Genomic DNA, 23,925 nt, shown 5'->3' on the forward strand with positions numbered 1-23,925 from the left:
ACTGGGACCGGTGTTGTTCAACATCTTCATCAACGACCTGGATGAGGGTATAGAATGTACCCTCAGCAAGTTTGCTGATGACACTAAGCGGGGAGGAGTGGCTGACACACCAGAAGGCTGTGCTGCCATTCAGAGAGACTTAGACAGGCTGGAGAGATCAGGTATGGGTTTGGTGACCAGGAAGTGAGGTGGATTAGGAACTGGTTGAAAGGAAGGAGTCAGAGAGTTGTAGTCAATGGGGTAGAATCTGGTTGGAGGTGTGTTACTAGTGGAGTCCCACAAGGGTCGGTGCTGGGACCGGTGTTGTTCAACATCTTCATCAACGACCTGGATGAGGGTATAGAATGTACCCTCAGCAAGTTTGCTGATGACACTAAGCTGGGAGGAGTGGCTGACACACCAGAAGGCTGTGCTGCCATTCAGAGAGACTTAGATAGGTTGGAGAGTTGGGCGGGGAGAAACATGATGAAATTCAACAAGGGGAAGTGCAGAGTTTTACATTTGGGGAAGAACAACACCATGTCCCAGTACAGGTTGGGGGCTGAACTGCTGGAGAGTAGTGTAGGTGAAAGAGACCTGGGGGTCCTGGTAGACAGGAGGATGACCATGAGCCAGCAATGTGCCCTTGTGGCCAAGAAGGCCAATGGCATCCTGGGGTGCATTAGAAAGGGTGTGGTTAGTAGGTCAAGAGAGGTTCTCCTCCCCCTCTATTCTGCATTGGTGAGGCCACATCTGGAGTATTGTGTCCAGTTCTGGGCCCCTCAGTTCAAGAAGGACAGGGAACTGCTTGAAAGAGTCCAGCGCAGAGCTACGAAGATGATTAGGGGAGTGGAACATCTCCCTTATGAGGAAAGGCTGAGGGAGCTGGGTCTCTTTAGCTTGGAGAAAAGGAGACTGAGGGGTGACCTCATCAATGTTTACAAATATGTAAGGGGTGAGTGTCAGGGGGACGGAGTTAGGCTTTTCTCGGTGATGACCAGTGATAGGACAAGGGGTAATGGGTGTAAATTGGAGCATAGGAGGTTCAAGGTGAATATCCGAAAAAATTTTTTTACTGTGAGAGTGACAGAGCACTGGAACAGACTGCCCAGGGAGGTTGTGGAGTCTCCGTCACTGGAGACATTCAAAACCCACCTGGATGAGTTCCTGTGTGATGTACTCTAGGTGACCCTGCTCTGGCAGGGGGGTTGGACTAGATGATCTCTCGAGGTCCCTTCCAGCCCCTAAGATTCTATGATTCTATGATTCTATGATTCTATGAAGATTGGGATGTAAGCAAAGAACAAGAGAGGCAGGTGAGTGATCCAAAAAAAGAAGACACAGCTGTTGGAAGGGATGCAAGAGAGAAGTGGAAAGAGAATCTGGAATACCTAGAACTCTGATGCTTAGAGAATCCTTCCATTTAGGAAAACAGGCACAAGGTGTTTTGTACAAGAACTACTACTACTTGTAATGGACTTGCTGAGAGGTACCCAGGAATGAGAACTTGCTGGAAACCAGAGTTCTGGGGACAACTTATGCACAAGCACCTGGAGCCTGAGAACACTGGGTCTTTGAGGAAAATGCTAATAAAAGCAGAGAGAAGCAGGGGGGTTTTCCAGCTCAGCCCACATCCAGACACAGGAGGTCTGCTAAAGTCAGTGAAGTGACATTAGTCTAGATCAGCAAATGCTCTGGCCCTGATGCACCCTACCCTGTCAGAAGGAACTGATCTTCAGTTAATTAGTGAAGAGCTGCAGTTCCAACCACCAACTGTGCTTTTATCAGGCAGTAATTGAAAAGGCAACAATCTCTTTTTAGCCTCCGTGATTTTTGACAAAACAGTAGAGTGATTTTAAGCTGTACCTTTGGTGTCTCAACTCTTTCTTCCTCCATAAATGCTGCCTCTCCCTGACACCTGGATGGAGGGAAGGAAAAGGCTTCTGCTCCTGAAGCTGAGGGAAGACCTGGAGACTGCAACAACCTTGCATTTTGTGAATGCAGGTTAACTGAGGGAACAACAGCTTGTGCCTAAAAAAAAGATGTTAAGAATTTTAGGTAGAAAACAACATAGAAAATAAAACCAACCAGTACCTTCCTCCATTTCCAAAGCAAGCTAAGATTTATTTCCTCATTCTTGATGAACTGCAGTTTTAGTCTTCAGAAAAGCACACACCCCCAAACCACAGATGTCATTAAACTCTCTACTTCATGAAGCTGAGCACTTAGTGCAGTAAAGTCAGTGTTTGGGACCCTTGGTGCCCTCCAACTTCTGACATGCCAGAATTCCTTGTTAGATTCAGTAGAAAACCCCTTCACATTGCCATGAGGCACAGGGCCAGTTGCAGTGACTTTCCTAACAGGCATTGATTCCTGCAGGAAAAAGAATGAGAGAACAGAGCAGGCAGGATCCCCAGGCTGAGCAGAGGGAGACGTGTCCCTCAGGGAAGGCAAGCATGGCACAAGTAGGAAAATAGTGGCTTTCCCTGTTTCTTAACCCTCATTTTCTCAAGTGCAGTATCCACACATCTTGCCTGTCCAAGCAGTCTTATAGAGGAGCCTGTGGTGCCACCATGTGTGAAAACAAATGATCTTGTTACTCAGGATAACTGCAAGGCTGCCTGCAGCCCTGAGGAGAAGGTGGGAACGTGGCTGTCAAGTGCAGGGACTTTGCACAGTGAGGAACTACCTTCTAGGAGGTTTTCTTCTTCTTCCTTGTTCATTCATCTCCATCTGCTTTTAATACATCTTATCATTAATAACCTGCTTTAGAATACTGTGTCTTTCTATCATTAGAACTACTTATTTAAGAAAATAGCTGGTTTTAATCTCTGCCAGCCACATTATTCCTGGACCCCCATTTTTCTAGCTGAAGTGATTTGGCTTTTATTTCAACAGGATCTAAAACCAGTGTCTTGCTGCCTCAAGTGAAAAAAGAGCAGCTTGGTTGCTCTTTCTTGTGGGCACTTGTTCTACACAGCAGCAGTAAAGTACTCAGGAGGCTGTGAACTTGGGAGAATATTTACTTGAGACCATGATCAATCTGAGTCATCTTAGGCCAAGTCTTTCATGTTTCCAGTTATGCATTAATAGAAATCAAAATACAGTTGGACTTGATGATCTTAGAGGTCTTTTCCAACTGTAATGATTCTATAAAAGCTGTACAACATCTGTGCCTCTTAATGAAACAAAAGAACATGTAAAAATATAATTTGAGAATTATTGGAAAAAGACACAATGACCTGTAGATGACCTTTCTTTCTAAAGAAAATTACTAGTAGAGCCTGAATAGCCTAAGAGCCAGGGCTGAGTCAGGCAGTGTAATTAGAGTGGACACTAAGTGGAAGGGCTGGCACCAGATAGAAGGAGCACCCAAAATTGCTCTTGATAAAATACACATGACACCCCTAGGACTCCAATCAGTCAGTCAGTCAGCAGGTTGGCTCTGTGCACAGAGGTTTGGCAACCCTGCTCCAAAGTGTCCATGAAACTGGACTCTTGCTGGGTCACAGGAGGAAAAGTGGTGCAAATTTTAAATGACATTATTTAGGAACACATCTCTTGAGTCCTGAGCTATTAAGAGTTTCATGACAATGATATTTTTTTGGGGACCTAAGATATCACACTGAATTGGCATATTAGCCTGACAGTATTTTCTTTTGGGTACCCCTTTACTGTTATCTTCCATGCTTCATTTCATGGGAGACAGGAAGCCTATCCAGAGAGCAGCAGGGGAGAAAGATCCCTTTGGAGTGACTGTTAACACTGAGTGGCTCCTGCCTGCTTTCAGCCCCCATGCTAGCACAGCTCTCCATAAATTCAGCAGCTCATTTGTCAGGCACATGCAAGACACTCCAAATGTTGCACAGTCTCCAGAAATGGGATTTCTCTAACATTTTAACCCGTGACTTCCCAGCTAAAGGGAAGAGTTACAATGACAGCAGAAGCACAGCACTTTCCCTTTAACTGGGAGTTCAGGCTAAACCAGGGAAACCCATTAAAGACAAAAGCACTGTTTGCACTCTGGGCTTTGGAACAAAGTCACCTCCCCTTTCTCATCTAAAGCTTCTCCAACTGACAGTTGTGACAGGAGGCAACTCCAAAACTGGCTTTCCAAAATGATGCTCCAAGTCTGCATACTCCAGAAATCAGAAAAAAGCAATGGATTTGAAGGGAATCTATGCAGAAACAGCATTTTGAAAGAGAAGAATGTCCTGCTGCTAGGAAGGACACTGACCTTGGCCACTGTCTGCTCAGCGATGGTGCTCGGCCGGCGCTGCCGAGAGTCCAGTCTCTGCTCCACAGGGAAGCTACTCCGGTGGGATTTGAGCCTTTCCACTAACAGGTAGTAGATGGCAGCAAAGTGGTTGTAACTCTTGTTCTGCAGAGACTGAAAAAGAGAAGCACAGAAGTGCGGGTAAGCCTGGAGAAGGGAATGTGCTCCAGGTCCTCCTCGATATATTTGCTTTTCCGAGCCATGGAGAACTGAGCCTTGGCAAAGCAGAGCTGCCAACCTCCACGGTGGTTTAAAGTATCACCCATCCTGAAGGAAATGATTGTGATATAAAATGTGAGTGTTTTTACCTCAATGGTTTTCTGCTGGTCTATTCCCAGGCTGTGCATTAGCCGCAAGACCTGCTCGTTGTACTCCCCGAGGGAAGGCTGGTTCTCTTCTCCTGGTGGATAAAGAACAGGTCTCTGTGCAGGAACCTCTATGAGCATCCACTTGTGCTCCTTAATCTGAGCAATAGTTAACCGTTTGGATGGGTCTAGGACCAACATTCTTCTAATCAGATGTTCACACTCTGTTGAGGGAAAAAAAACAACAACAAACCACAAACCATATATTCACCTGAGAGTGACCAATGCAGAGGGTGATAACAGGACACTGCTTTGTTTCTACCTGACTTCTGGGCTAAACACACTTCCTGCAGGCTAAAACCACCCCTCAAAACAAGATTAGAAGTCATATTAAGAAGAACTAATTTCCCACTTGTTCAAATGCACAGTGCACTCAGTGACATTCCTCCTGCACAGGAGGGTAATAGTAATATCTTTGAAGCTGCTTGTGTTGTTCTAGTGCCACCACCAACCTTACCTTCTGACATAAAATAAGGGATCCTGAACCTTCCCTCAAGGACTCGTTGCCTCAGTATGGGGAGTGTTGGTCCATCAAAAGGTAAAGCTCCACAGACCAAAACATAGAGAACTACACCCATGCTCTGCAAGAAAGAGAAGACTGGTTTCATTTTTCAAGCTCCACGCAGAGTCCCTTGAGGTTGGCTGGCCAAGTCCTGCCACAGAAACAATTATAGAGTCATGTTCTGCAGAAACAGGGAAATTATAACAAAAAACAAAACAGGAGTTCTGAAGATCCCTGAACATTAAGAACACTCAGCTAACCCAGAATGGCTAGGCTTGCAGTACCTTGTGCTGACAGGCAGGTAAGCTGAAGTGTAATGGGTTAGAGACTCTGGCTGCTAGCAGGAAGCTCCACGCAGGTGACTGAATGATACCTGAAAAGTGAGCCCCAACTTCAGGTGAGAATTAATTAGAGAGACTTTTTTATTAATCTCAACGTTGCTCAAACAAAACCAAACCTTGCTCAAAAGAAGAAAGTGTAACCTAAGTGTACCAATCTGCAGGAGCCTGGAGGAGAGGCACACTTGATGAGCAGGGGGACACCAATGAAACAATTCTGCTCTGCTGTGTGCAGTGCTAAGCACCAGGGGTTATTCAATATGAGCAAAAGCAGACAATCTGGGCAAGAGCTCTTCCCCAACTGCCAGACTCATTTTTTAAAGTATGCAAGTGAATTGGCACTGCAAGTGGAAATACTCCTGAAGGATATGCCAAAAAAATAGCTCCACGCTGGATGAAATAACCACAGCAGCCCCTCATGCCAAGCAGCTGGGAAGGAAAGGCACAGCCCTGGGCTTCAGGGGCAAAAACCAGGGGTTCAACATTCACCTTAAAGCTCTCTAAGTATGCAGAGATTTTAAAATTAAATACATATTTTAAAAAAAGGCACTTCCTTCCCTCCTTCACCTGCCAAAACCTGAAGTGTGGCCTGTTGCATCCCTCCTGCAGCCCAGCCCCTCCAGCAGCTCCACTCTGGGAGTGGGTGTTGCAGGGAGACACAGAATCCTTAGCTCAGAGAAGAAGTGAAGACAAGGAATTGATATGACATACCAACATGTGTGCTTCTCTTTGTGGGCAGGCAGATTCTGTTAATCATTGAGGTTCTTAGATTTTTCAAGAACATTTACCAAAGTTCAGTGATTCACTTCTGACATGCAGCCAGTGCCTGTGCTCCTTGAAACAGCAAGCACAGCTGAGGTCAGCTCTGCAGTTATTTACCACTCACTTAAAGCTCAGAAAGGCTGCAGGCTTTTTTTAAAAACATCTGTCTAGCTCCATGTTTATGTATGTATCTAGAGATAGATGCATACACACAAATATATGTATCTAAAAGCTCCATTTTTATTTGCTAACACAATTAATTGAAATTAGCTCAGCAGCTGAAAGGTGACTTTCCATGAACTGTCCTGTTTGTGTAACAGACTCTGACCAAAATGTCCATGTCCCTGTTGTTCTGCTGTGTATTATAACTACTGACCTGATGCCAGAGACCACCACACTGTACTGTCTCTGCTGCACAATAGCAACATTCATATCTTCAGAACATGAATTGATTATTGGAAGCACCAGAATGCTAAAATTAAAAAGCAGGCAAACAAAAAAACCTGAAACAAAACCAAATGAGGAATGAAAAGTGGTCTCTGAAAATGTACACAGAACTTGTGTTCATTTTGGTCTCTCTCCCCTTGCTTAAGATGGGCTGGGCTCTGTCCTCTTCCAGTGCAGTGCATGGAGACACTGACTCCAGAACAGGCAGCTGCCTGCAGCAGAAATGCTTGTGGCACAAACGTGCTGGTTTGCAGCTAAAAGAGCAGTTGCCACCTCTCCTTTCAGTGGCTCAGAATCCCTTCAACCTCACCAAGAACTTCCAGCCTTACTAGTTCCATTCCCAATTAAAACAGAAGGTACTAAATGCACTGAAATAAACCCAACTCAAGTCAGGAGAGCTTCTGGAGGAGCTGCTTCTGGAGGTCTTCCCCTAGTGGGCTAACAAACACCTACAGTGCACATGCCATGGCCCCTGGATAGGGAACTGCCTTCCACTCAGTGCCAAGAGGCATTTCAAGACACTCAAGACATAAAGCTGAAGAGGAACAGCAGCTCAAGAAAAAAATATCAAAGGTGATTCCTTTGTTCCAGCTTCCTAGAAGTTTACTTGAATTCAGTTTAAAAAAAGAGTAATGATACCCAGATATCCAGCTGGGGTCCTTCATACTGCTGTCCTTCAAAGACTTCTGGGGCTGCATAAGGTGGGCTTCCACACCATGTTGTCAGAGGCTCCCCGCTCTTATAGAAATTCCCAAATCCAAAATCTGTTGAAAAATGAAGGAGAAAGTCACTCCAAACTCCAGCTGCTTGATAAAGAATAATTATATGCATGGGCTAGGCCTGAAAGCTCCTTTTGGTTCCATGACAGCCTCTATCACAAATCCTTTCAGCAGTACTCCCACTGCAAGTGTTTACTGGGATGCTGGGTGTCCTACACTGCTATTTTCATCACAACTCTGTCATTATTAAAACCCTGTAAAACTTCACAACCTGGAGGAGTTCTGAGTAAACTTCTACCAGTTTTTTAAATCCAAGTTTACAAACAGCTCCCACTAAAATTCAACAAACTGCCAGTCATGCTCACATACGAGTTCTTTACTTGCCAAGAGATATCTGAAACTCAGTACTGGGGGATGAGGTTTCCTCAGGTTTTTCTAGGTGGTCTCTAAGCCTTGAATACACAACAATTTTTAACAACAAAATTTTATGCACCTTGTGTTGGTGGTTGAGTCAGGTGAGCAACTGGTAACTAGATCAGCCTCAGTTATAGACACATAATCCAGGTCATTCTCTCCTTGTTTTATTCTTCCTTTTTCTAAAGTTCACTTGTAACCTTGACTATTGTTTTGCCTCAAAAAATGCATCTTTAAAACATTTTGCAACATGCATAAAGCAGCTCTTTGTATTTAGGGAGTTCAAGGTATTGATGATGGAATTTGTCTCCCTTAGCAGGGGTTTCAGGGTGTGAAACAACACACCAGCTTTTGCAGGTAGGGACACTGGAAATGAGAAGTTAAGATGAGCCCAAATTCAAGTGACAAATCAGTGACTGACCCAGGCCAGGGCCAAGCAGAACTGAAGGGTCTGGTCTCTGCTGAACAGCAAACAGAAACCAGTTGCTCTCTGCTGAAAACTTTTGCCTCAGCATTTCCACAGTCTGAAATGGAATGCTGGGATTCTGCTGTCAACTTTCTGCCACCTTTCATGTACAGATGGACAATCCCTCCAGCTCCTCAGAGGTCTGTGTGTCTGTGCTGACTGCTCGTGAGGAGCTCCCTTTTCTGGGAGAACTCTCACCCCTCAGTTATTTTTGCATTGACATCAGCCTGGAAACTGAAAAGATAGACAAGTCTTTAAGCTTCATTCTACCCTTTTAACCCAACGTCCCTAAATTAACACTGTATTGCAGACAATCCACATGCTTTGCTACAAGAGAACAGCTTCCACTGCTGTAAGCACCTGGCACAGGTGGAACCCTGAAGAGGTTAAAACTCCCAACACCAGCCCAAGGTCACTGCAGTAGCTCAAACTGAGAAAACCAGATACCCAATCTCAGAGCAATGAACTTTTGAGGCTTGTCCCTAATCCCAGCCCTGCCCAGCTGCCCAGAGAGGAGCCTGCAGTGCCACAACCACTGCCTGAAGGTCACCAGTGAGATCCCAGCAGTGTCAGCAGCGGGTGCGGGTGGCGTGAGCAGTGACGCAGTGGCACCCGGGCATGTCACCACTCTGAGGTCAGCTCACATTCCAAACCTCCACGGGAAACACTGCCCAGAACACTCACTCTGCCCTTCCTTTTTATATCCCCCTTCAGTTCTGAAATATCTGCAACTGCAGCTGTAAAAACGGAAGGGGAAACAGCAAAACCTTCTACCAAAACTTCCCTGTCTCTCACCTGCCTTTCTTCCTATCACTGCCAGGCTTTTGTTGTGGAGTTTTTTTTTAATTCTCTTTGAGATTTTTCTTCACACATAATTGGCTTGGCAACCTTGACAATACTTCAGGAGACATGAAGCAATTTCATCCCTCAGAAGCATCTTGCCATCTGTGTAGGTGTCATTAAATCTGATCTCTCTCTTCACTTATCTTGCATTTGTCAGATATTCAGCATCCTCTTGGTACTGCAGATAAATATCAATCTTCAGCTCTGAACTGCTGCTCCTACTCAGGTGCCACCCTCATAAATCTTCACATCAGATTCACAAGTACATGTATGTGTGTATTTGTAAGCACAGCTATATAAAGTCTAACCTGCTTGGCAATGCACAAGATGCCAGTTCCTAAGAAAATGAAGCTCTTTGCCTATCCAGACTGGATTCAAAGTTAGTTATCTGGTGAATGGGAACAAGTGGAAGCCCCAAAAAACCTCAAATTTGAACAGCAAAAGACAGAACATGGTCCTTAAGTATGAGTGATCAATATTAGAGGAGCTTCATGTTTGTGTTACAAATAGGATTATATATGTTTTTGACTGTTATCTCTACATGCTTAATTGCAGAAGACATAAAGGATTTATTTATGGTTCCTAAAGTAGCTCAAGAGCAAGGACATCTTGGATCTGAGTGGCATGATCCTAGCAAGGCTGTCACCTCTGAGCAGCAGAACTACAGAACTTGGGTTGTGGAGACAGAGCTTGACTGTGGAGCAGCAGCAATTGGCTTCTAGCTCCCAGCTGATGGGTCTGGGACAGCACAAACTCTGGAGTTTTATTAGGCAAATCCCTGAATGAAAGGTCTGTAAATTGATATGGGAGGAGCAGACAAGTTCTCACTCTGTGCAGGCACTAATCCAACCACACTGGCTGCTGGGGCTGGGGGATGGGACAAGCACAGGGGGGACAGGCTGCAGGAAAAGACCAGCCTGGTGCACTGTCCCTGTCACTGCCAGAGGAATCCGACCCAGTATGGAATTCCTTAGGAATCTGTGCATCTTGTCTAGGAGTGTCTTATAAATGTGGAAGATGCTTCCATCGTTCTGTCTCTGATTGGCAGTTCTAAAACTTCAAGTTCTTCCCTTTTTCATAGGCAAGGCACACCAGTTCCCTCCAGTCAGGAATAAATGCTGCAAAACCAGCATGTCCTGACAACATGAAGCACAGGAAAAAGCCAGATACCTACTGATTCATACTGGACTTTTCCATGTCCCACAGGACTCAAAACCAATGTTGTATATTTCAGCAATCTGTTCTTATCTAAAGAAACCAAATTATATCCTATTGTTAGGCAAAATAATTACCTGGGCAGGGAGACCAGCATTATTTGTTAGGGTATATAAATTATGATGGTGCCTTTTTTAGTTTCCATGATGCTTTCTACACTTGGGTCTGCAAATGATGTTAAACCATTTCTCAAGAAGGAACAGCATCCTAGAAAACCATTTCAAAGGAAAAGTTCAGGATTTAGAAAGGATCCTGGGTGCTTGGTCCATTGGGCTTCCTCAGTTTTGAATTGTCAGTTTAGTTGTCCCACTTTTTGGAGTGTTAAAATGGCCAGGATCCAATTAAGCACAAAACAATCACTAGTGTCCCATTATCTCTCTCCTACCCTCCTCCTTGTTTCTGCTTTGCAATCACTGATCTACCATCATCATCTGGATCAAAAGGAATAGTTTTTAACCCAAGGACACTATTAAGGTTTCTCATTCCAGAGAAATGGATTTTAAGAACATTACTGATGTTTAAGGGGAAAAATGTGCCAGACCTCAAAAAAACCACCCATATGCCAGCCACAGAACTCTGAAAGAGCTGAAATTGGACTCATTACCAGAGGACTGAGATTATATAATGGGGTGATCTTTTTAACATTTGCCTGAATCTGCACATTAAAAAATACCATCATTTGCAGCATTGTGTTCAGCTGAATCCACTCTGTGTTTGTGCAATCTGCAAATATTGGCTCTCCACATTTGCAGGATTTTGTTTCTCAATCTCATTACCCCCTTTTAGAATGATCTTGAATTTACAAAGGTATCATTTTTTTGAAGTGACACATCATTTGAATGGAATCTGTTTTCCTGTTAAATATGGAAACAGCCTGAGAGTTCAGACCTGTGAGCAATCTGAGAATCCCTGCCAGAGCCCCTGCAACTTCTGCTCTGAGGTTGTCTCTGATTGGTACCTCCACAAATCCTTTGATAGCTTCAGAGCTGTATTCATGTATTCATGACAAACAGAATTCACTCTGCCTGGCTTCAGGGAGCCACGTGGATCTTTTGTGATAATATGAAGGAAGGAGATAATGGGGGAGAGGTGCTGATAAAGGGAAGGTAGGAGTGTGTGAGGAGCAAACCTGACCCACTTCATGGGCTGAATGCTGAGCAGCCCTGCTGACGTCAATGCAGATTTTACTGTCCACCAGGACAAACCAGCACTACAACCTGCTTCAAAATAACAGTCTCTTCTACCTGATCTGCTTCAAGCACCTCTACCAGCCAGACAGCAGGATTTCTGCAGAGTTCTAGCTCAATCTGGCAGTTTTGTGGGGCTGGCAGTATACAGAGACAGGCTGACTAGTCCATCCTCATTAGAAGTGGATTTAATTTTCACCAATGCACACATTCCACTATACAGACAAGAAGCAAGTTTTATTTGATGACAGGAACTGAAATCCAGTCCCTGCAATCCCTTCAAATACCCCTACATGTGAAGGGTGCAACCCAGTCAGCTACACCTTTGAGAAGAACAAGGCAGGTTTATCTTGCCAGTGCTAAAACCAGATTTGTGGACAATCCAGTCAGCTACAACTTTGAGAAGAACAAGGCGGGTTTATCTTGCCAGTGCTAAAACCAGATTTGATCTCAAACCTGACTGAGACTGCCTGGCATGGCATTCTTCTGCCACAACCTTCTCAGTGGACATTTCATCTGATTAATACCTTCTTCTGTGTTACTTATGCCAAAATTTAAGGCTCCCAACTATCCAGTATCTTCTAGAACACAGCAGTCTAGCAAAGCTCTCACCTCAAGATCTTGTCAGTTACTAGGGCTGGAAAGCAAGATCCTTTGAATTCTATTTATCCTCTTCCTTTTAGAGCAATATTAACACAAAGCTATTAAATTTCAGTCCAATTTCCTTGTTTAAGCATAAAAGGGAGCAGTCTTATCAGCTCACATGTTTTAGGGACACTTTTGAACCTTAGTTTGTTCTCCTGGTAGCTGAAATCCAGACTCAACTTATGCACATTTCTGTATTTGACTAAAACCAGTTTTATTCTTAAAGAGTAGAAGACTCAGTAGAAGTCTTAGAAGCATCAGAATGAATCAAAAAGGTCCACTGGAAGTTAGGAAGAGCCTGGAATGGCCACAAGTATCTATGTGGATGTCAAAGCTGCCTGGAGTGATCAGCAAGGGCAGCCCCATGCAAGGCCTGGCACTGCAGAGCTTTCTATCAAAAGAACTCCTCAGTTACTGTGTTGTTTTTCAATTGCCAGATTAATTCAAATCACAGAGTAATTCTTGCTATCAGAGTTGGGATCCTGGCTGCCCTTTGTTCTTCCCCAGTTTGATAAATGAGCCATGAAGGATATGAGCCACTGGAAGAGACAGTTCCCAGGGATCTGCACAGCACCAGATAACTCCAAAATCACGGATAAACCACCCGGTGGAATTCATCATTTATGTCCTTTACAGAGAGAAATAAAACAACTGACTCAGCACAAATCACCACAAAGTTTCTACCTGCTACAACTTCCCTCCAGCTACTTCATCACCAAAAAGGGAGATGGGAATTATGAGCAATTTGATAAAGCTTGGCAGAGATACATAGAAGAATCAGACCATATGAACCCCTGCCACTTAATGGGATCATTTACATACAGACCACACATAATTAACTTTCTGTAAAACAGAGGTAGAGCACAAGAGGTGCTAAGAGGAGGAAAGAGCAGCTGGTGGAATCCAGTTAACTACCATTTGTCAGTACTTTTATTGGTGTCCATGAAGAGCCTGTGCCTTGAAATTCCCTGCGACAGAACAGTTCAGGTCTCTGACCTTTCCTTGGTTAATGGGTCTCCTGAGATGCCTCTGAAGGAGTGTTTGGTGACTGTGTCATTGCCTGCACTGCAGAGCTCAGGGAGAGGGGAACTTGCCTCCCCACACTGCTAAGGAGATGGAATCATGGAACCATGGAATGGTTTGGGTTGGAAGGGACCTTCAAGATCATGTAGATCCAACCCCCTGCATGGGCAGGGACACCTCCTACCAGCCCAGGTTGCTCCAAGCCCCATCCAACCTGCCCTTCAACACTGCCAGGGATGGGGCAGCCACAGCTTCCCTGGGCAACCTGGGCCAGGGTCTCACCACCCTCACACCAAACAATTTCCTCCTCATGTCTCACCTCAATCTCCCTCTTCCAGTTTTCATCCCTTCCCCCTTGTCCTCTCCCTCCCTGCCCTTGTCCCAAGTCCCTCCCCAGCTTTCCTGTAGGCCCCCCTTCATCCAGGAGAGGAATACAATCTCAGATGAATATCTCCAAAAAATTCCCTCATATTTAGCTCAGTTTCTCATTGTAAGTGGGGTCCCTGTGACTTGAAGCCCTCAGACACACTATATACAGTGGCATGTCAGTCATAAGTCATCAGGTGCTATGACTGTCAGCAGCTGCTAGAAACAACTGCAAGTCTGAAGTCAGAAATGAGAAAAGTAAGAACATTTCACAAATGGTAGTTTTGATGAACCTGCTAGATTAAAGCTCAACCAAGTTTCTCCCAGGATTTGCTGTAGTGTTGGAGAGAAAGGGGTGAATCTTTGTGACCAAGATGCTAAGCAGTTAAATAGGTGTTAACTTTACATTTAAAATCTTTAAGGACTCTGTCCTTACACTCCAGGGACAGAAGGAGTGCATCTTTTAGAGAGCTCCTGCCACATTTAACACTTTACTGCAATTTTATCCTTACAGAGGGCATTAGAGATCAAGCCACATTTTCAGTTTATCCATTTCAGGGAGGAAATTCAAGGCTGGAACAGCAGGGATCTACCACTCTGAAAGGTTTTATTACTTCACCTTTCTTAGCCTGACTGGCTCTTTGAACTTCCTTCTCCAACCTTGCAAGCTGACTCCTGTACAAACCAGCTTCTCACAGCCTTCCTTTCCTCTTCTCATGTTATTGACAACTGAAGTTTAATAATCCCTCCAAATCAAGATGTTTCCCATTTCAAGTGTCACTAAAGTCAGTATGCAAGGTTTTGTGCAACTGTGATGAGTTGACAACCAACAAAATCATTTCCATTGCCAGCAACATCTGCTCCATCTAAATTTATAATTAAAAAGAAATCATGCATGCAAACCCAAAAAATCAATAAGCTTCTATTCTGAGTTTTCCTAACGTTGAAAGAAGTTATTTGATTAACTCTGTTTCAACCTGAACATCTGGCCATGCTACAGCCATGTTATGACACCCCCAAAAAGTGGCTAGAACTCTGAGAGTGATTTCCTTTCTCCTGAAAGTATAACAGAGCTAATCCAGGAATTATTTTAGCTGTATGTACTGTGATAATACAAAACCACTATGTGTTTGCTACCACGTGGAGTCTCTGCACCTCACACACAGCAGGGGATCTGGGGCAGCTGAATTACTGCAACGGGCTTCATCAAAATCAGGTGTCACTGACCATCACTCTGAGTACCTGCTATCTTGATGTTCATGTTGCTGTCAAGCAGAAGGTTTTCAGCCTTCAGGTCCCTGTGCACAACCTTCCTGCCATGGCAGTACTCCACTGCTGAGAGGATCTGCCAGAACTTGCGCCGGGCCTCCGACTCACTCAGGCGGCCGTGGCTGGCCAGGTAATCTGTTGAAATAAAGAGTATTTCAGTGGATGAGACAGCAAACAACAACCCTGAAACCACATGATTTTCCCTCAAAATAATGAGCACATGGAAGATCTCTAAAGTCTTTCAGCCAGTCGCAGTTTCCAACCCTTTATTCTTGCATCCTTCCATGCAAAAATATGGACAAAGGAGTAAGAAAAATGTGTAATGAAACTCTACTCTCTGTTTCTTCTCTTCTAGTTGACTATTCTAGTAAATACTTTCATATAACACAGCTCCTGTGGAGTGGGGAATACTTGGGAGTAACTGGCTTCACCATGAGGTACTTCAAGCTTTAGTCTCTTAGCAGTTCATGCAAGCTTCAGGCCACACTTCTCCCTCTGAAGCCTCAAGAAAGGCTGTGGAGTGGCTGAAACTATTTTTTTTTCCTGGAATTAAAACAAATACCCATCAGGTACCCATCCTGAGCTCTCTTTGTCTTCACTGCATGACAAGCAGAAAGAACATTTTGTTTTCATATTTAATTGTGCTGTAAAAACCTCAACGTTAGCCCTGAAACCAAAGATTGCCCTGCAACAGAAAACTTCATTTATCCTCAGGAACAAAAACAAGTGAAGCAGCAACTGAGTGAGTCTTGACAGAAACAGCTTCTACAGCTAATTCTATTCCTTCTCTCACGAGGCATAAAATCAGAGAATCAGCTGTTTGAATGGTTTCAGAATTGCCTCCAACATCCTGCAAAGGATGGAGTTAATGGCCAAGGTACAGCAAACATACATAGATATGATACCCAGTGATCATGGCATAAACACACACATGCAGCAATCTCCAGCACCTTGCTGCCTCACAACTAGTAGTGAAGTTAAGCAAAAAACAGTGAGCAAGAACTAAACTGCTGGAGCTGCCACCAGCCCCTCCTAATTTTCATGTATAGAGGAAGTCATGTGCCCAGGAATTGTTCTTTACACACCAGCTGACACAACCATTTCTGCCTGAATTCAGTTAGCAGGTTAAAACAGCTGCTTTTGCAAGTTAGAAAGTGCACATTATGTAATGGAGGTGTTGAACCTACTTCTCTTTATTTATGAGAATCTCCCTGACAAAATCCCTAAGTAAAATGAGTAAGGGTATCTCCTGAGCTAGTCACATCATCTCAGTGATCCCAACCCAGTCATCTTGCCCAAAGCAAGGGCAGAGCACACCTAGCTTTGATGGGTTCTGGTTTGTTTGGGGTTTTTTTAAATAAAATATTGTTTATGGGTTTTGTAAATGCTTGCAATATCCAAGGGCTGGAGCACCTCTCCTAAGAGGACAGGCTGAGTGAGTTAGGATTTTTCAGCCTGGAGAAAAGAAGGCTCCAGGGAGACCTCAGAGCAGCTTCCAGGGCCTGAAGGGGCTCCAGGAAAGCTGGGGAGGGACTTGGGACAAGGGCAGGGAGGGAGAGGACAAGGGGGGATGGATGAAAACTGAAAGAGGGAGATTGAGGTGAGACATGAGAAGGAAATCGTTTGCTGTGAGGGTGGTGAGACCCTGGCCCAGGCTGCCCAGGGAAGCTGTGGCTGCCCCTCAAAGAACTAACCAAAACATTTTTAAGCAAAGCACGTTAGATCCAATCTCCGGAATACGCAACTCTCAAAACTCTACTCAGAGTTTCTAACCTACCTCAGCCTTCATACACTTTCTGCTGGTTTAACTTGGCAAAGCACAAGAATAAACAGAAGCCTGGCAGCAAGGGGAGATCGTATTATTTGCAAGCTAAATATCATTCAGGCACAAAGTGACTGACAAATCATATGATAAAGGTGAAGTCAGATATCAAAGGCACGAACTAAATCACGCTGAACACAAGCCAGCCCTTTAAGCTGCTAATCCATCATTTGTTAGCAATGCAGCAAACAAGTTAATGAATCTAAGCTGTCATTTGCTTTTATGGCTCTAGCCTGTCAGGGCTGTTTTTTAAAGATTCCAAACCACCTTGGCCTGAAGTGCTTCACCAAGCCTAGCAGTCTGCACGGAACAGGTTATTTATTCTCAAGTCTGCAGAAGCAGAACGTGCCATGGGCTGTCTCAAGAGATGATGGCAGGTGCAAGGATTCTGTTTGGGAATGAACTCCCTTGCAGAGAAGAAAGGCTGGGACCCAGGCAGTGTGCCAGCCCCAGGGGTACAGCTGGAAGTTGCTAGAGATGTTCTGCCTCCATAGCAAGAATCTGGGCAGTTTGATTGTTTGTGTACTAACCTCTGGAGCTAAGAACTATGACTCTTCAGCTTTTACTGCACATACCTGGATCAAATCAACCTGGTTTACTGAAATAGTGAAGCTTTAATAAACCTATCCTTTGGCACATCCTACCCTCTGGCTACATGTTTTTAGGGTGGTGGGGTTTTTTTTCATTTTTCTTTAATAAAAGAGAAACCAGAAGCTCTCTTAGACTCAGCTGGCTCCACAGCAGAAAAGAGCAGGAATTTTTTCACAAGGCAGCTTTCTATCCAGCCTTTTCAGTACTCCAAAGTTGATTTTACTGGACAATTGAAAGGTTAAGATGGTATTTGCTTCAAAATATGACTCTGAGATACTGTCTGACAAAGCCAGTGCTTTTCATGTCAAATACAGTCCTCCTTTTATGCGGAGAGTTGTACACATGTTAAATTTGTTATGTTAAGGCTCTGTGAAAGAGGCACATACACACCACAGGGAATACACTGAAGGGTCATGGAGATGATGAAGGGACTGGAGCCTTAACCTGCAAGGGGAGGCTGAGAGAGCTGTGGGTGTTCAGCATGGGGGAAACAAGGTGCAGATGGAAATCTTACTGTTTGCATCCATACTTGACAGGGGGAAGATGACAAAGCCAGACTCCTCTCAGCAAAGGGACAAAGGGCAAAACATAGGAAATTCAATTTAAACCTAAGGAAAAGGGTTGGGTTTGTTGTTTGTTGGGGTTTTTTTGCAGGGGGTAGAATGCTGGCAGAGGTTGGCTAGAGACTGTAGTCTCCATCCATGGTCCTGAGCAACCTGCTCTTGGCTGACCCTGCTCTAAGCCACAGGGCCAGGCTAGACATTCTCTACAAATGCCTTCCAACCAACCCTTCTGTGATCTGGGTTCAGTGTAAGCCACTCAGGACATCACTCAGCTGGTTCCAATTTAGTAAGGAAAAATAATCCTTGATTAGGGGACACACTGTGTTTGTAACCTTACGAATGCCTATCAACAGAAGCAGTAATAATCAGAAGTTCAACTAAGGAAATCTGCTTTAAACATTAGTAAGAATCTTTATAATTAGAATAAAAAAAAACCAAAACAACAAACAGATCCTTAATACTTTGTCTAGAAAGGTTACTGAATATCTCTCTCTCTCTAGGGATATTTCCAAGAATGATACAGCTGATCCTGCACCATGGTTGGGACATCAGAATGCTGCTCAGCCCCATCCCAGTTCAGCTTCCATCATCTCTGCTGAAAACACTTATGGAATCATCCAGGACCAAGTGCCAGGTAAGACTAGGCTCCTACAGGTACAGACAGAATTAACTATTAATACTCTAATGAATCAGAGATATCTGAATGTCCCCTTCCTGTGGAAGCTTTTCTGGAGTCACTTTACACTTATTCTTCAGTTAAACAGACATAAGATGCTGAGAAGCTGATGTTGTAAGCACAGAGTCCTGTGCACTATCATACATGTCTCCTAAAGGCTTAGTATTTATCCTGAAATACTCCAGAAAACTTATGTCTTCTGTATCAGCTGTGCTGGGACACTGCAAAAATCCAAAGGACTAGTTATGAGAGAATCTTGTTCTCAGTAAAATTCAGTCTGAGGAGTAAAGAACACTACTTTGGCTTCCCCATTGAGTAGAACAAGATCCAATAGAGAATTTAGGTCACTTTGGTTAAACTGTGCCTAGGTTACTACATGTTTCCAAGACAGACACTTGGAAGAATGTCAGGAAAGCTGGAGCAGCACTGTTAAACCACAGCACACTTGGCATGACTGGCTGCTGGAGGTACTCAATGTAGACCTGCCTTCACTTCTACCTGCTGGTTTCTGTAAGAAATGCTTTCTTCAAATATTTACCAGCCTCTCTGCAAGTTCAGTGCTTTGCTATTCCAAAGTCAGATTTACTTCTCTTGACTATGCATGTGTGGAAGATGAGACCCACCAGAGTGTCTGGGCTGATCAACCTTCTGTACAACCACTGGGCAGACACTGGGAATGATCAACAGCCTCTTCCAGAAACAGGCTTAAGTCCCAAGAGAGAACTGAATAAAGGAGCCTATTTTGCATTTCTGTGCATTCCACAAAAGTAATTTAAAAAATAGGGTGGTGGATGTTCTGGTTGGTAGGAAACCAACATTTTGTTTCCATTGTGAATGCTTTTGAAAATCTCTGAGCAATCTTACAGTTCTCCCCAGCAGAGCAGATAGATTCCGTGTAAGAGCAGGAGTATTAGCACAATAATAGGCCTTAGAGGTGGGGGGAAAAAATTACAGAATAACCCAGACAACAAGAAGGAACTTTGAATATTTGAGTTCTGTTTCCATGAAACCCATCCCCCTGCCCCTGCAGTGTAAAAAAGACCCAGCTCAGCCAGGCTCCACCTCTTCTGCACTCCCATCACCAGGATGAACTCTATTCCATTGCCCTCAGTTCATCCTGCAAGTCCAGTTCTGGCACTGCAACTCAAATGCATGTTGAAAGCTCTAAGTGCCTGGGTATCAAGCATAAAACTCATTACATTAGCTTTCAGTAGTCAAGAAAGGTTGTTACTTGAACACCTCAGTCCAATTCCTAAGCAAAGCAACAGGACCTGCTATGTATTAAACAGCTGAAAAGATTTTACCTTTGAGGATATTCCCATTCCTCTGCAATTTTTCTGTTCCTTTCCTCTTTTACTCTACTAGACATGGTTAGACTAAGTCATGGAAAATAAACTCATTGTCCTGAATACCAAAACACTGCTTTGCTGGACCATTTGCTCTTTACCTGGCACTCGTTGGGTCCTGGTTTGAGCAGGGCACTTGGAGAGCTCACAGAAAAACCAGGAGCTTCTTTTACCCTCTGAAATTCTGTTTCTGCTGTTACCTTGTTTCTGCTTCCTCCTCCAAAAACATATCTGACAGTGACAGATACACAGCAGAATATCTCATCCCTAAGTACAAAAGGCACTCTGAGAAATGATCTCAATAAGGCCAAAAAAAAGATTTAGAAAAAAACCTGTAGAGAAAGTCTCCAATAATGGCCCCAGAAAGATTCCTTAATTAGTTTAGTGAGGAAACATTTTTACTTTGATCACTAATGCACATTTTGAAGTTCAAGGCACGAACACAGGTCAAAATTAAAAGCTTTTAACTACTTACTGTGATATTTCATGTTTCTTTGTGGCCTACAAGGAAGTACTACTATTTATAGCCAATTCTGGGGAAAAAAATCAGCCTGTCCCTCCTTGAGAGGACTTCAGTGCTCCTCTAGCCTCAGTAGCTTAGAAAAATCTTTAAGAAGAACTGGGGACACATGTACAAGGTACAGTCATGGGGAACAAAATGCCCCAGAGAACCAACCATGGCACAGCAATGACAAACAGGAGATTTTCATCCTGCAGGATTACAACAAATACTGAATTTCACACAAATTTAAGTCCTGCTTGAGTCACAAGTTTGAGCCAAGGAACAATTAATGTGAATTTGACCATGCAGGTCAAGTGGCAGCCTAACATTTTGATGATGAGTGTTACTCTAAGTCACCCTGACACTCCCTCCTGCCCATCCATATTCTTCCTGAAATATTAAATAATCATGTCTGTATAACCAGTACCTAACTGCACATGAAACAGATTCTTCACTTACCCAAAATACTGTTTGGGCCACTGTTCATTATTAGCTACAGAAGAGGGATCCTTGGGCAGGAGAAATAAAACTGACAAACTTCAGAAGTTAACATTCAAATGCTGAACATGAAAATATTCTTTGGCTTACCAAAAATTTCTCCATTTTTGGCAAATTCTGTCACAAGGTACAACATGCTCTTGGTCTCCATCACCTGTTGAGACAGAAATCACAGATGAGATTGTTTGCAGAAGAGCAAAAAGGAAACACGAATACACATGGAGACTTGTGGGTGAATTGTGGGGCTTCCACAATGAGAAATCACAGATGAGATTGTTTGCAGGAAGAGCAAAAAGGAAACAAGCATCCACATGGATGGACTTGTGGGTGAATTGTGGGGCTTCCACAATCCAGAAACTCGTGCTGTGGACACAGAACAGTGATGGGCACTTTATACAAGCAACTAGTGAGACAGTTTGGTTGAAGGCTATTGAAAATATAAACTTACTTATCTACCAATTGCATTCCTAACAAGCCAATCAATCCCTTACTAATAAAAGGGTAACCACTATGTAACAATTACCCTTGTCTTCAATTGAACTTGATCATCTCCAGACTTTATTTAACTGTTCTCAGACTCTGCCAAGCTCTGGTCTAACATTTCTGTGTGTTGTCATTTCTTCAGAAGGAACTGTGGCAGATATTCCTCAAACTAGTCAGAATTGTAACTCCCTGAGGTCCACCTCTTCCTTGGTGAATCAGTATTTTAAAGAGGAAGTGCCAGTGTCCCTCCCACACAAGGAAATTAAAGCTAAACAACTCAAAACTGGGATCTTCCCCTTTCTTCAGTAGGACACCAGCACTGGTCCAAGTCCCTGTGCTCAGGTTGCCTTTACAGACAATTGAACTTGAATTCAAAGTTTGGTTTTAGCATGCACAAATCTTCATTTGTTGAGCTGGCTTTATCTGAAACAAGCAAGAACATCTCAGAAGCACCATGTGATGTGTTAAACAGAACTGACCCCAAAGGGGATACTCTCAGGCAGGCCTCAAAAGCAAGAGTTAACTGAAGCAGAAATGTCAGCAGCCTCAAACATTTTACCCTATTAGCATGAACAGAAGATGAAACAGAAGAGAAATTACAAAACAAACCTATATTTTACTACATCAACCATTCAGACTAAAAGAGTCACCAGTAAAAACCTGCAGAAGTTTTCATTGTCTGCAACTGTGTTATCACAAGTCCAGGTCACTCTGTGTAAGTGCACATTGTTGCATTATAATTATTAGTCATTTGTTATAAAGGGATGCATTCAATTCCACAATATAATTCATTTTAGGATTAATTATCCATTTGTCCATGTCCACAACAGAAGTGAAATGCAAAATTCCAATAAAAATGAACCCCAAGAACTAGTCAGTCTCCTAGAAAATGCACTTCCAGGTAATGTGTTTGGCAAGTCCCTACCTGGTGTATGCATCCTCATCACAGGCACATCTGCAGAACCTGAATGTACAAATTCTTGTGTCTTATCATCTTTGAATATGTAAAAAGAGACTGGAAGTGCTCCTCATTCTGCACTGAGCCAAGATCCAACTGAAGAAACCCACTATATCCACACAGATCCTCCCTGCAGACACATTATGCTGAATATTCCTGCCCTGCTTGAGCTGATATGGACCTTGTCTACTAACACCAGCATTTCCCAACTCATCTTTAACAGATTTTACAACCTTTGAATATTTTATGCAGATTTCAGGCACACTTGAGTCTCTAACCCAGCTCAATTGGTACCATAGAATGAAAAGGACCACAACTTTCAAAAAGTTAAACACTTATCAAGGCAAATCAATCCCAAAAAAGCTGAGTTTGTCACAGACTGGTGATCTACCAGAAGTCTCTGGTGCAAACTCTTCACACAAGAGCAAAAGAGAGAAGGGAAAGGGAAAACATCCCACACTTCTTACCATACCTGGTAGAGCTTTATAATGTGTGGGTGATCAAGCATCTTCATTATCTGCACCTCTCGGTAGATCTTCTCCAGATTCACAGCATCTAGCTGAGATTTGTCAATGATTTTTATTGCCACCTGCAGACAAACAGCAAAAATGAGATAAAAACTCCTCAATATTTTCCTGGTTAATTGATCCTCTTAGAGAAAGGGAATACTAAAACCCCAGTTAACTGGGAGCTTTCTTCCAGCTCAGGAATTCACATCCCACACTTCAAAATACAGCAGCTCAACATTAAATATGTCAGTGGTCCCATCAAGTAGCTGCAAGACTCACCTACAGCTGAATGTCAGAAAGAAAGTCTTACAAGAAATGGAAGCCTAGAAGAGGTGCTAGAGGCCAGTGCTCCAGTGAGCCCAGTGCTCCAGTGAGCCCAGTGCAGAATGCTCTTACACCAGTAGCAGTGGGAACAACCAAGGACTCCCCAGGGAACACAGTTGTAAAGACAAAAATATTCTTTAAAAGACCAGTGATAACCTATTTCCTGAGCTGATTTGAATGGAAAATTATTTCAAAAAAATCTGTTGGCTTACCACAAATAATTAAAACAGGGCAGATTTGTGCAGTTTCAACTGTTCCATACTTATTTTAACTGTAATGAACATGCCACTACATAAAGACACCTGCAATTTATCTGCTTGGGAAAAAAAACCCAGTGCAAACTGTTTATCAAACCTTGCAAACAGATCTCAGTTTAGAAAACTGATCTTGGTCCTACTGACCTTTTTAACCATTACCTGCAAAGTGAAGCTCAGATAACTACACATGCTTAGACTAAAAATGTCAAAAAGAAAGAGATTTTCAAACTCCAACCAAGAAAGAAAAATATAGCTGCTATAAAACAATGCAAAGGATAATACCCTAAAGAGTATTGAATATCTAAATGGTGGTTATTCACCCTGAATATCACATTAATAGTGCAGAAGCAGGAGCAAACAATATAAGTCACAGAAATGTTTCCAATTATAATTGCATTTCACAAACTATTGAACTGTAGGAGACAGCTGCTGTGCAGGAGACAAAAACCCACAGGAGGTGAGCCTCATTATCTCCAGTCAGACTGACTATGAAGCCCCCTGAATTCAGATTTACCTATTTATCACCTTCACTCCAGGATGCTTTTGCTAGATACCCCCTTCAACAGTCCCTCGTCTTTCC

General features: G+C 43.4%; 1 protein-coding gene across 1 annotated transcript in view; it reads right to left on the minus strand.

Moving 5' to 3' along the window:
- Window positions 1-23,925, minus strand: part of SIK2 (salt-inducible kinase 2) — a 40,332-nt gene that overhangs the window by 6,483 nt on the left and 9,924 nt on the right. The window contains exons 2-9 of the mRNA XM_009997428.1: window positions 22,728-22,844; window positions 20,905-20,968; window positions 14,790-14,951; window positions 7,309-7,433; window positions 5,078-5,201; window positions 4,564-4,784; window positions 4,217-4,369; window positions 1,846-2,010 (exon numbers count right to left, since the gene is read on the minus strand). Of these exons, the coding sequence (XP_009995730.1) occupies window positions 1,846-2,010; window positions 4,217-4,369; window positions 4,564-4,784; window positions 5,078-5,201; window positions 7,309-7,433; window positions 14,790-14,951; window positions 20,905-20,968; window positions 22,728-22,844 (1,131 nt within the window). The remainder of the gene's footprint in view (window positions 1-1,845; window positions 2,011-4,216; window positions 4,370-4,563; window positions 4,785-5,077; window positions 5,202-7,308; window positions 7,434-14,789; window positions 14,952-20,904; window positions 20,969-22,727; window positions 22,845-23,925) is intronic.

The sequence above is a fragment of the Chaetura pelagica genome, unplaced genomic scaffold, assembly GCF_000747805.2.
Source record: "Chaetura pelagica isolate M959 unplaced genomic scaffold, ChaPel_1.0 scaffold775, whole genome shotgun sequence".
In the NCBI taxonomy this organism is placed as follows: Eukaryota; Metazoa; Chordata; class Aves; order Apodiformes; family Apodidae; genus Chaetura; species Chaetura pelagica.